At 34.2% G+C, this 14,256-nt stretch overlaps 1 protein-coding gene across 1 annotated transcript; it reads left to right on the top strand.

Annotated features, from left to right (window-relative positions):
* Window positions 1-3,600: 3,600 nt before the first annotated feature.
* Window positions 3,601-7,059, top strand: LOC132757345 (probable E3 ubiquitin-protein ligase DTX3). Its single transcript, XM_060748605.1, has 3 exons — window positions 3,601-3,711; window positions 3,911-4,125; window positions 6,976-7,059. The coding sequence occupies exons 1-3, from the start codon at window positions 3,616-3,618 to the stop codon at window positions 7,031-7,033; spliced, it is 369 nt and encodes a 122-aa protein (XP_060604588.1). The 5' UTR covers window positions 3,601-3,615; the 3' UTR covers window positions 7,034-7,059.
* The last annotated feature ends 7,197 nt before the right edge of the window (window positions 7,060-14,256 follow it).

Genomic DNA, 14,256 nt, shown 5'->3' with positions numbered 1-14,256 from the left:
TGCCGGGTAAGTGAACTGGCAAGACGTGGTTTTCTTCGCTACAGAATTAGATTTTACATTTAACTTAAATTATTGAACTACTGTTAAATAAGGGTGGTAAGATGGTCTAGGTGGTTGAACTGATATCTAATAAAGACCAGAGTAATGCTAATTTAAGGGTGCTGAATCATGTTTTTCCTTGGTAGGTATGCATTTGTCATGATTCTGTGATCATTTAAATTAAAATAACTGAGTAAATAAATCCTGTTAACCACAAAAATATTTGTAAATATCCTTCATAAACTGTCATTTTATTAAAGGAGTGTGGCTGTCATTTTATTAAAAAAGTGTGGCTGTCATTTTATTAAAAAAGTGTGGCAGTCTTTTTATATTTAGGATTCACTGATCAACTATCATTAATTTTTGTTCAATCACAATTCAAATAGTCTGTCTATTGAAACAATCTGGACAGTGAAAAATAATGTCACATTACTAACACATTATCACAAACTCAAATGTTTTAACATAAATCAAAATTCATACCATATTGACACCTGAACTGTCTTGACACCTGCAGATCAGACTGGTGTACTATTGGCTACTTTATCAAATACAGTACAATCTCTATTCTCTTCAACATCACTTATAGGTGCATCTTCCTCACACATGATATAGAGTTGTCTGAATCAGAGTACAGTAGACATACAAAATTTGTCCTGTCAATGTCTTTTATTCCGATGTACAGTAGGCTACTGTAAATCTAGATCGCGGAAATTGGTTTCTCTCGCAAATTATGTCGATGAAGGTGCGCTTTTCCTTGAAAAACAAAGTTACTTAAATGACCATGTTGAGAACAATCAAATGTATCCAAATTTTGTTCAATGGTTGCACGAAAAACAAACTTCTGTAATGATGTCTGGCGCCGGTTACGCTATTTCTTGTATTTTGTTTACATAATTTTGAGGAAATACCCGTCTATTTATAATTTTGTACACACGTCATCTGTTTCAACCAATGAAAATGCGTATAAAGATTTTAGGCTGATTTGGAATTTGGAAAACTTTCATTGGTCGTTTAAAGTTCACGGTAAAGGTCAATATCATGAATCGACGGGTATTACAGCAGCGGTCTGAAGTAACGGGAGTGTATTCAGTAAGCTGCGAAGGGAGCGTAACAAGAATGTTGCTCAGCATGTGTAGTTGTGCACATGGGAATTTCCGTTTGGATATATTTAGTATTTTTAGAGTTATTGCCCTTGAATTTATTTAGTAAAGATGTCCAATTTTCAGCTTGTGTCGCACGTAACCCAAAACATATTTGACCTAGAGTTATGAAACATTACAGGAATGTTGCTCAGCATGTGAGTTGTGCACCTTGGTAATTTCATCTGGATTTATTAAGACTTTAGTATTTTTAGAGTTATTGCCCTTAACTTAGTAAAATTTTTGCAATTTTCAACTTGTGTTGCATGAAACTCAAAAAGGATTTGACATAGTCATTAAACCTTACGGGGAGGTTACTCAGCATATTTAATTTTGCACCTGGGGTTTCGCTTGTGGATTTATCCAGTATTTGTAGAGTTATTTCCTTGACTTAGTAAAAACCTTTTCATTATGTTGTTATTTGTTCCTTGAGTGCTTGAGTTAGAATCAAGTTTTGCTAGTGGATTTATTCAGTATTTGTAGAGTTATTTCCCTTGACTTAGTAAAAATCGTTTCATTTTGTTGTTATTTGTTCCTTGAGTAACAATCAACCAACTTTACAGGAATAATGATCAACATCACTAAATTACATGAATAATGATTCACATCACTGTGATCGAAGCTATGAACATGGGACTTTGCATGTGGATTGTTTTTCAGGTTTGTAAGAGTTATTGCCCTTGTCTTACAGTAGTATAAATTTGCAATTGTCAATTTGTTCATGCATAGCTCAAACAGTATTTCATTTGAAGGCCTGAAAGTTTACAAGAATGTTGGTCAGCATGTGTACTTATGCACCTTGGGGTTTGCTTGTGGATTTATTCAGTATTTGTAAAGTCAAAAGTTCTTGCCCTTTACTTAGTTAAATATTTTTAGTTTTCAAAAAATATTTGACCTAGAGTCATACGATTGACAAAACAGTGGCGTGGTGGGGGCACCCGTGTCCTATGGACACATTTCTAGTTTACATTTTTTGCGACACACGAAATGTCCTATATAAGAAGCCAGGATACAGTTGTTTGACCGGTTCCGCAGTTTTTCAACTTTTGCTGACTGTACACAAATTAACAAATTGTTGGTATAAACAAATGTACATGCCACTCACTGTACAGGGTTCTTGGTATTTTAAGAGTTATTGCCCTCGACTTAGTAACAATTTACAAGATTCAACTTGTGTTGCAAATTACCAAAAAAGTACTTGACCTGTAGGCCTAAAAGTTTACAAGAATGTTGGTCAGCATGTGTACTTATGCACCTTGGGGTTTTCTTATGGATTTATTCAGTATTTGTAGTATTTGCCCTTTACTTTATAAAAGATTCTTAGTTTTCAACTTGACCTAGAGACATTAAATTGACAAATCGTTGGAGTGTGGGGTCACCCGTGTCCTATGGACATATTTCTATTTTATAGTTTACAATATTACTTGTTCCATGTTTGGGAAAGTTTCTATATTCAGGTAATCGATTTCAGGGCTATCAGGCCATAATGACCCTCTTGTTTTTTTAACTTTCAAAGGTCTTGACTGAAGTTCATCCTACAATGAATTAAGGCACACCTTTCACTGATCCTTTCAATAGTTTCGAATTTGAGATTATACTTGGCATTAAATAATTAATAATCTGATGATATCAGGAATCTTTCGGTTATTTTCAAGGGAGAAAAAATGGGACTGTATGTTATTTATTATTCAGTTGTTAGCTCCAGGCTGTTTTGAAGAATCACGCCCAACATATAGAAAGGTTTGCGGAATAATAACAGGTATTTTAGTGGTTGCTTGACTTGTAGCTATTTATTCTCTTGAATAACTGATTATTTTATTTGATATGATTAAAAATTTGTGGTAAGTTGGTGTTACATTGAATGCATCTTGTGTATATTCTTTAACCTTAGATCAGTTCATTATGAAACAGATTCAGCAAATTTAGTACGGAAGGTGTATTTTACCACATATCCTCAATATCTGAAGTTTATAATTGGTTGTTGATCAATAACTGAAAGTGGATTTCAGAGTAAAAATCATGCAAACATTTTCCAATTTATAGCAGTAATCACTGAAATAATCTCTTCATTACACTTATATCTTAATAGCGAATTCATGGATTGTTGGATTTTTTTAATGTCTTGATTGCTTCAATTTAAAGAAACATGCATTGAAAATGTCTTACAAATCTCTGTATTTCTTAGAAGTAATCACCTCAATTTTTATGTAAGTTTTGTCTTTGATATTTTTAGTTGGTAATGAATCACTTTATCTGAGAAAATATTTTCTCACAATATCCACAAAAAAGGTTTGATCATTTCTTTTTATTTGATGTTATTGTATATAAGGTATAATAATTAAATTGACAGAAGACTCCTGAAGTAATGATTCATTGTTGAGCTGATTTAATGATAACCAAATGAATTATTTCAGGTGACCAACCATTAGGTGACATGGATGTGTTTGTTAATGACAGGGCTTCATGTGAAGGTTTTGAAGGGTGTGGTAGAATAGAAATAACATACAAATTTCCTGATGGAACACAAGGGGTAATATACTACATAAAGTAACAGTATTTTGATTAATGCTATTATTCTATAAGTAGATAATTTATCATAATGAATAACAATTTCTACTGGTTACAAAATTTCATAGAGCAGATCTGATGAATATTATTATACCTTTTGTGTATGTGAATTGTTTGTATTTAAATAACATTTTAATGATTTTCGTGATCTGTATTGACAGCCTACCCATCCGCGTCCAAATGCAAGGTTCAAAGGTATCACGAGAAAAGCATACCTGCCAAATAACAGAAGAGGCCAGGAAATCTGTGAAATGCTGAAGGTTGCCTTTGAGAGAAAACTTGTTTTCACAATTGGAAACTCCCGCACAACTGGAGCTGAAGGTGTAATCACTTGGAATGATATTCATCATAAAACAGATCAAAAACCAAACACACAGTATGTATCCAAACTCTTATCCACTAAAATGCAAGAAATTGTAATGTAGCTCAAAACACACCATACAGTATCCACATCATACAATATGCACACAAACGTTTGTAAGTAAAACTGAGTTATGTCTGTTTTCCATCTGCCTAATCATACTTTTCTTCTTTCATGTACCTTCTATTTGATAGTAGAGGTGTCTGTTACATAGTTGTTAAGACAATCTTGTCCTCACTGCTGTGGGTTCGAATCCCTCCAGGGTCTGGATTTCCTTCATGTGAGGAAACTTTCCAGCTAGCTTAGACTATGGTAGGATACTTCCTCATCGTACACCTATGGTAGGATAATACCTCATCGTACACCTATGGTAGGATAATACCTCATCGTACACCTATGGTAGGATAATACCTCATCGTACACCTATGGTAGGATAATACCTCATCGTACACCTATGGTAGGATAATACCTCATCGTACACCTATGGTAGGATACTACCTCATTGTACACCTATGGTAGGATACTACCTCATCGTACACCTATGGTAGGATACTACCTCATCGTACACCTATGGTAGGATACTACCTCATCGTACACCTATGGTAGGATACTACCTCATCGTACACCTATGGTAGGATACTACCTAATCGCACACCTGCAAAATGCTCCCAATTGGACTGATATCCTGTCAACTCGAAGATAAAATGTTTTTATTCTAGGAAATCTTTAGAATACCAAAAAAAATGTAGCGCACAAAACTTTAGTTTTACTGTCTGATTTAAGCCTGTAAACAGGATAAATTTTGTTTTCAGTTCATTTAGGAAAATAAACTTTATTCAGTTTTCAGGACTAAACTAGGCAGTAAAACTTTAAATATCTTTAACCATCAAGTTGAAAGTTCTACCAAGATGCTGGTTTGTGCCTGAAATAACGCTGGAATGGGCATCTTAGGTCTTTTTTTACAGGTAAAACTAGACAAAATACCCTGACAAAACTCAGACAAATAAAAAAAGCTTAAAATATATAATCAAACTAGGAATTTTCATTTAAATGTTTAAGTTGATGACATTCAATGCTTGCTGAACATAGTTTTGGCAATCATATTAGCAAAAATTAAAAATTCTTTTCAAAACATGTTGTCATGTTTTCTGGATTTTACAGAATTATAAGTTGATGAATTTCTTTTTGGTTATTTTTAGCTCACCTGTCACAAAGTGACAGAGTGAGCTTTTGTGATCGCTTTCCGTCCGGTGTCCGGCCGTCGTCCGTCCGTTGTCCGACGTCCGTAAACTTTTACTTTAAATGACATCTCCTCATAAACCGCTCAGCCAATTTCATCCAAACTTCACAGGAATGTTCCTTTGGTGGTCACCTTTAAAATTATTCAAAGAATTTAATTCCATGCAGAACTCTGGTTGCCATGGCAACCGATAGAAAATACTTAATATATCTTCTTTTAAAAAACCCAAAAAGGTAGAGCTTAGATATTTGGCATGAAACATCTTCTAGTGAGTGTCTATCAAGTTTATTCAAATAAAAGCCCTGGGGTCAAAATTGGCCGGCCCCGGGGGTCATTGATTATCCCTAAATGCATATAGTATTAACTTAAAAAGTCTTCTTTTAAAGAACCCAAATAGATAGAGCTAAGATATTAAGCATGAAACATCTTTTGATGGGTGTCTACCAAGTTTGTTCAAATAAAATCCCTGGGGTCAAAATTGGCCTGGCGCCAGGGGGTCATTGATTTTCCCTATATGCATATAGTAAAAACTTAAAAAAATTCTTTTAAAGAACCCAAAGAGCTAAGATATTTAATATGGAACATCTTATAATGGGTGTCTACCAAATTTGTTAAAATAAGAGCCCTTGGGTCAAAATTGGCCCTGCCCCGGGGGTCAATGATTTTCCTTATATGTGTAAATTAGCAAAAACTTTAAAAAAAATCTTCTTTGAAAAAAAAAAAAACAAATAGCTAGAGTATAGATACTAAGCATGAAACATCTTCTAGTGAGTGTCTACAATGATTGTTCAAATAAAAGCCCTTGGGTCAAAATTGGCCCCGCCAGGGGGTCATTGATTTTATTAATGTGTATAGCAAAAACTTTAAAAAAATCTTCTTAGAAAAAAACTAAAGAGCTAGAGTTTAGATATTAAGCATGAAACATCTTCTAGTGAGTATCTACAAAGTTTGTTCAAATAAAAGCCCTTGGGTCAGAATTTGCCCCGCCCCGGGGGTCATTGATTTTATTTATGTGTATAGCAAAAACTTAAAAAATCTTCTTAGAAAAAAACTTAAGAGCGAGAGTTTAGATATTCAGCATGAAACATTTTCTAGTGAGTGTCTACAAATGTTGTTCAAATAAAAGCCCTTGGGTCAGAATTTGCCCCGCCCCGGGGGTCATTGATTTTATTTATATGTGTATAGCAAAAACTTTAAAAAATCTTCTTAGAAAAAAACTTAATAGCTAGAGTTTAGATATTAAACATGAAACATCTTCTAGTGAGTTTCTTCAAAGTTTGTTCAAACAAAAGCCTTTGGGTCAAAACTGGCCCCGCCCTGGGGATGTCATTGCCTTTAACTATATGTGTATAGTTAAAACTTAAAAAATCTTCTTTTTAAAAACTCAACGAGCTAGACCTTAGATGTTTAGCATGAAACATCTTCTAATGGGTGTCTACCAAGTTTGCTCAAATATAAGCCCTGGGGTTTAAACTGGCCCCGCTCTGGGGGCCTATATACAGGTTAGCGACTTCAGGGCAATCATGGCCCTCTTGTTTACTTTTGTATCTTGCGCATGTTTATAATATAGTGTAATAAAAAGGGTAAAATTGCAATGATATTCTACACTTTTTTATATTTCACAGATTTGGTTATCCTGACCATACATATCTAGACAGAGTGACTGCCGAACTAAAAATTTAAGGGTGTCACTGTTGATGATATACAAAACCCTTCCCGCCTATCGTTTAAGAAGACGATAGATAATGACATTGGATGAAATAGACTTTTTTATGACTCGTTGTTTATCTGTGATGCTTAACATAAATTTATGTAAATTTTCAAGGGACATTATGCCCATCAAGTGTTAATGGTGTTGGTAAAGGGGCAATGGCAAAAAAAATTAGGTTATGCCATAACTGCATTTGTGAATTCAATGTGTATAATCAAAAACCAATGTGACTTACACAATTTCTATAAATATCCTTGGGATATATAGTTCACTATTCAATGGATAAAAAGAGTGGGGGCAGTTTTTAGCTCACCTGTTCACAAAGTGACAGGGTGAGCTTTTTTGTGATCGCTTTATCGTCCGCGTCCGTCCGGGCGTCCGTAAACTTTTACTTTAAATGACATCTCCTCATAAACCACTAAGCCAATTTCATCCAAACTTCACAGGAATGTTTCTTTGGTGCTCAACTTTGAAAATTGTTCAAATAATTCAATTCCATGCAGAACTCTGGTTGCCATGGCAACCAAAAGAAAAAACTTTAAATATCTTCTTCTTGAGAACCCAAAGAGCTAGAGCTTAGATATTTAGCATGAAACATCTTCTAGTGAGTGTCTACCAAGTTGTTTAAATAAAAGCCCTGGGGTCAAAATTGGCCCCCAGGGAGTCATTGATTTTCACTATATGCATATAGTAAAAACTAAAAAATTCTTATTTTAAAGAACCCAAAGAGCTATAGATAAGAAATTTAGCATGAAACATCTTCTAATGGGTGTCTACCAAGTTTGTTCAAATAAAAGCCCCGGGTCAAAATTGGCCCCGCCCAGGGGGTCATAGATTTTCCCTATACGCATATAGTAAAAACTTAAAAAATCTTCTTTTAAAGAACCCAAAGAGCTAAAGCTAAGATATTCAGCATGAAACATGTTCTAATGGATGTCTACCAAGTTTGTTCAAATATGAGCCCTGGGGTCGAAATTGGCCCCGCCCCGGGGGTCATTGATTTTACTTATATGTGTAAAGCAAAAACTTAAAAATTTTTCTTTGAAAAAAAACAAATAGATAGAGTTTAGATGGCTAGCATGAAACATCCTTCTAGTGAGTTGTCTAACAAGTTTTGTTAAATAAAAGCCCTGGGCGTCAAAAATTAGGCTCGCCCGGGGGTCATTCAACAATTTCCTTAAATGTGAATTAACAAATTCTTCTAAAAAAATTCTTCCTTTATAAAACTCAAATAAGCTAGAGTTTAGATATTAAGCACGAAGCATCTTCTAGTCAGTGTCTTCAAAGTTTGTTCAAATGAAAATTGGCCCCGCCCCAGGGGACATTGATTTTCCTTATATGTGTATAGCAAAAACTTAAAAATCTTCTTTGAAAAAACCCAAATAGCTAAAGTTTAGATATTAAGCATGACACATCTTCTAGTAAGTGTCTACAAAGTTTGTTCAAATAAAAGCCCTGGGGTTAAAATTGGCCCCATCCCGGGGGTCATTGATATTCTTTATATGTGTATAGCAAAAACTTAAAAATATTTTAGAGAGTTGTTATATTTTTTTCTTATTTTGTTAATATGATAAATTTTTGGTCAGTCCCCATTAACAGAGTCAATCTTTTTAAATATACATGTATAGCCATTTCAGTTCTACTTATGATCCCAGGCTCAGCTTGGCAATGAACAAGCAAACATATTGTCACTTTGATAATATAGATTCTAACATTAAGTAAAAAGATCAATTATTTGTTTATGATACAGAACATGTTTTTATATAGTAGTAATAACATTTGCCTTAAGTTTATGAAGATATGTTAATTAATGAAATTCTTGAGAATATGAATACATTGAGAGCTGTGAAACACACATAGTTTGATGTCACCATCTCTGTTTGATTTGTATTTAAAACGAGTATTTTTAAGTCTGTCAGGGGCCTTTATTCTAGTGCATATGTAATTGTAAAAGGGTAAAAAAAATCTGGAAACAAATGGATCAACATTAAATGAAAATTGCAGACTCAGTTTAATTGAGTCTGTACATGAGGGATAATGAATAAGTGCAACATCCCTCAAGCTCCCTAGCACCAGCTTCAGTGGTACTCAAATCGCAATACTTAATGATCCCAAAGGACTAGAAAAAATTAACATTGAAGTGAAGTACAGGGCAACTTTTTACAGCTGCCACACAGCACTTATCACCTGCTGTTGTTCATTATAAAAATCTGGGAACAAAGTGATCCCTCGGAAGCACCTTATTCATTTTGTATTAGTATTTTCAGAATTATTCTGTTTATTTATCGTAATTCATTTTGTATTTATTAGAATTATAATTAGATTTTGTAAACGTATCCCTTAAATATTTGTCTGTTACAAGAGAATGTTTATTTCTATGACAGTAGTATGATATTTATGTCTCACAAAGGTATGCAGCTAAGAGTTGGCAATGATTAAAATCATTATTTGACATTACAGGACAGGAAATATTTAGTGGTTTGTATACATTTCTGATAAAGGTCTGAACCAGTAACCTGTGAGCAAGTTTTTAACCATTTTACCAGAATAATCATTTGTATTGCGCAAAATGATGCAAATAAACTAGAAATGTGTCATCATGCCACGGATGCCCCCGCATGCAGCCAAAATTTCAGATGGTGCATTAATTATTTTTTTCATTTTAAGTTCAAAGCCCTTAAAACTTTTCAATGTTAACGCAAACCATTTTCATACAATGTTCAAGGCACTGAAATTATTCAGTCTTAACTTAAAAATAGCATATTGCATATTTGTAGCCAAAATATGGCTAAAAGTATGAGTGCTGAAACTTGAAAGTTCAAATTTTTTCCAACATTCAGGAAAGATAAGTTTGTCTAAAAATCATTGAAACCAGGACCAAATTCAAACTTAAACTGCTTATTCCCTAAGATGTATCATATTATTTTTTCAAAGTGAAAAGGGACACAACTCTGCCAAAAAATCATCAAACCATGACCAAATTCCAACTTGACCTGCCCATTCCTTTGACATATCCATATGTCAAATTTAAGTTGAATATGTAACACTGTTGGGTAGATAATTAACAGAAACTGTAAATTTCATATTATTTTCAAAGTGAAAGGGGCATAACTCTGACAAAAATCATCGAACCATGACCAAATTCGAACTTGACCTGTATTTTCTTATGACATATCCATATGTCAAGTTTGAGTTGAATGTGTTGTACCGTTGGGGAGATAATGAACGGAAACTAAAAATTTCATATTATTTTCAAAGTAAAAGGGGCATAACTGTGCCAAAAATCATTGAACCATGACCAAATTCGAACTTGACCTGTATTTTCTCATGACGTATCCATATGTCAAGTTTGAGTTGAATGTGTTGTACCGTTGGGGAGATAATGAACGGAAACTGAAAATTTCATATTATTTTCAAAGTAAAAGGGGCATAACTCTGCTAAAAATCATCGAACCATGACCAAATTCGAACTTGACCTGTATTTTTTCATGACGTATCCATATGTCAAGTTTGAATTGAATGTGTTGTACCGTTGGGGAGATAATGAACGGAAACTGAAATTTCATATTATTTTCAAAGTAAAAGGGGCATAACTCTGCCAAAAATCATCGAACCATGACCAAATTCGAACTTGACCTGTATTTTCTCATGACATATCCATATGTCAAATTTGAGTAGAATGTGTGCAACCGTTCTTAAGATAATGAACGGAAACTGATGATGACGGAATGACAGAATGACGGAACAGGGTAACACTATATGTCCCGGGGGCATAATAAAAAAAAAATGCCTTTCATTCAAATCAGGCTTAAGATTGACTTAGTATTTATCTTCTGTTAACTTATGAGTATATTACATTATTTTTTTTGCAGATTTTCTATTTTAAGTGGTTTAGTTGATCATTGTAAGAATATCAAATTTTATGTTTTCAGTTGGAATCATTTTATATTGTTCATTTGAATAAACATAAAAAGCTATTTTAAAAACATGTAGTTAAAAATAAAGTTTTTAATGAATAAATATTTTATAATGAATCAATATTTTATTTTAAAAACTAAAAGTTATGGCTGCATGGAACATTTTGCTTTATAAATAGCTATCTATGTATTATTCAGACTTTGATTTTTGTATGCCTTTGATTGTAATTATATTTACTGTATTTATATGAGTTGAATAATGTTTTACATTTATCCTAACAAATGTTAAAATATCTTTCTATAATAATAGGGTGAAATGTATTATATTATTAATTATGTTTTGTACATCTTACTAAAGATCCTGTATGTTGTAATTATATATATTTCTAAAACAATTTTCAAACATTGAAGAATAGAATATGTAAACTATGTGCTGCAATAATGGTCCACATTATTATGTAATCATTAAAATATATGCATTCATTTCTTATTATGCCCCCACTTCGAAGAAGAGGGGGTATATTGCTTTGCACTTCTCGGTCCGTCTATCCGTCAGTCCGTAGACCAAATGGTTTCCGAGTGATAACTAAAGAACCCTTAGGCCTAGGAACTTCAAACTTAATATGGTGATTGGTCATAACCAGTAGATGACCCCTATTGATTTTGGGGTCAAGGGGTCAAAGGTCAAGGTCACATTTACCTTGTAAGCAAAAACGGTTTCCAATCAATAACTAAAGAACCTTAAGGCCTAGGAACTTCAAACTTGGTATGGTGATTGGTCATGATCAGTAGATGACCCCTATTGATTTTGGGGTCAAGGGATCAAAGGTCAAGTCCACATTGACCTCTTGGGTAAAAACGGTTTCCGATCAATAACTTAAGAATGCTTAGGCCTAGGAACTTCAAACTTGGTATGGTGATTGGTTATTACCAGCAGATGACCCCTATTGATTTTGGGGTCAATGGGTCAAAGGTCAAGGTCACATTGACCTCTTAGGTAAAAACGGTTTCCGATCAATAACTAAAGAACCCTTAGGCCTAGGAACTTCAAACTTGGTATGGTGATTGGTCATGACTAGCAGATGACCCCTATTGATATTGGGGTTAAGGGGTCAAAAAACAAGGTCACATTGACCTTGTAGGTGAAAACGGTTTCCGATCAATTACTTAAGAACCCTTAGGCCTAGGAACTTCAAACTTGGTATGGTGATTGGTCGTGACCAGCAGATGACCCCTATTGAGTTTTGGGTCAAGGGGTCAAAGGTCAAGGTCACATTGACCTTGTAAGTAAAAATGGTTTCTGATCAAAAACTAAAGAACGCTTAGGCCTAGGAACTTCAAACTTGGTATGGTGATTGGTCATGACCAGCAGATGACCCCTATTGATTTTGGGATCAAGGGGTCAAAGGTCAAGGTCACATTGACTTTGTAGGTAAAAACGGTTTCCGATCAATAACGAAAGAACGCTTAGACCTAGAAACTTCAAACTTGGTATGATGATTGGTCATTGCCAGCAGATGACCCCTATTGATTTTGGGGTCAAGGGGTCCAATTTCAAAGTCACATTGACCTTGTAGGTAAAAACGGTTTCCGATCAATAACTTAAGAATGCTTAGGCCTAGGAACTTCAAACTTTGTATGATGATTGGTCATGACCAGTAGATGACCCCTATTGATTTTGGGTTCAAGGGGTCAATGTCATATTGACCTTGTACTTAATGACCGTTTCTGACCAATAACTCAACAACTCAAGTTGCCTTGGTTGATATTTTTATATTAAACTTAAAATGCTTTTGGTATACACATTTGAAGGTCTAATGTAATATAACAACTTGGCTGTCATTAATGAGGCTTACATGATTCATAAATTTTATGCATATATTATTTGGTAAGATTTGTAATAACTTAAATTGCTGCACACAACCTATTGGGCCACAATGATTATTACCTTGTGACTAGTCATGACCAGTAGATACTTGATAACCCTATTGTTTGTTCACTGGGTCAGAAGTCATTCATAATAACCTGATCACATGACTAATTGGCTGTCGATAGGGGGCATACATGTTTTACAAACATATCTTGTTGAAATTTGACTTAGACTTTTAAGAAAAAAAATCTAATTATATTTATATAATTATTATTATGATATATTTCTAAATATTTCTTGAAATGTAAATTCGGTAATATCTTTACAAATAATGCTTTTTATGCCCCCGCCATGTAATGGCCGGGGCATATAGTGTTACCCTGTTCCGTCCTTCCGTCATTCCGTCCTTCCGTCCTTCCGTCATTCCGTCCTTCCGTCATTCTGTCATTCCGTCATCATCAGTTTCCGTTCATTATCTTAGTAACGGTTGCACATATTCAACTCAAATTTGGCATATGGATATGTCATGAGAAAATACAGGTCAAGTTCGAATTTGGTCATGGTTCGATGATTTTTGGCAGAGTTATGCCCCTTTTACTTTGAAAATAATATGAAATTTTCAGTTTCCGTTCATTATCTCCCCAACGGTACAACACATTCAAATCAAATTTGACATATGGATATGTCATGAGAAAATACAGGTCAAGTTCGAATTTGGTCATGGTTCGATGATTTTTGGCAGAGTTATGCCCCTTTTACTTTGAAAATAATATGAAATTTTCAGTTTCCGTTCATTATCTCCCCAACGGTACAACACATTCAAATCAAACTTGACATATGGATATGTCATGAGAAAATACAGGTCAAGTTCGAATTTGGTCATGGTTTGATGATTTTTGGCAGAGTTATGCCCCTTTTACTTTGAAAATAATATGAAATTTTCAGTTTCTGTTCATTATCTCCCCAACGGTACAACACATTCAACTCAAATTTGACATATGGATATGTCATGAGAAAATACAGGTCAAGTTTGAATTTGGTCATGGTTCGATGATTTTTGGCAAAGTTATGCCCCTTTTACTTTGAAAATAATATGAAATTTTCAGTTTCCGTTCATTATCTCCCCAACGGTACAACACATTCAAATCAAATTTGACATATGGATATGTCATGAGAAAATACAGGTCAAGTTCGAATTTGGTCATGGTTTGATGATTTTGGCAGAGTTATGCTCCTTTTACTTTGAAAATAATATGAAAATTTTCAGTTTCTGTTTATTATCTCCCCAACAGTACAACACATTCAACTCAAATTTCACATATGGATATGTTTTTGGAATGCCCAGGCCAAGTTCGAATTTGGTCATGGTTCAATGATTTTTGGCAGAGTAATGCCCCTTTCACTTTGA

This window comes from Ruditapes philippinarum, unplaced genomic scaffold (genome assembly GCF_026571515.1).
Source record: "Ruditapes philippinarum isolate M1 unplaced genomic scaffold, ASM2657151v2 ctg3086_1_1_1_1, whole genome shotgun sequence".
NCBI classification, from domain to species: Eukaryota; Metazoa; Mollusca; class Bivalvia; order Venerida; family Veneridae; genus Ruditapes; species Ruditapes philippinarum.
This window is presented reverse-complemented; position numbering and strand designations above follow the sequence as displayed.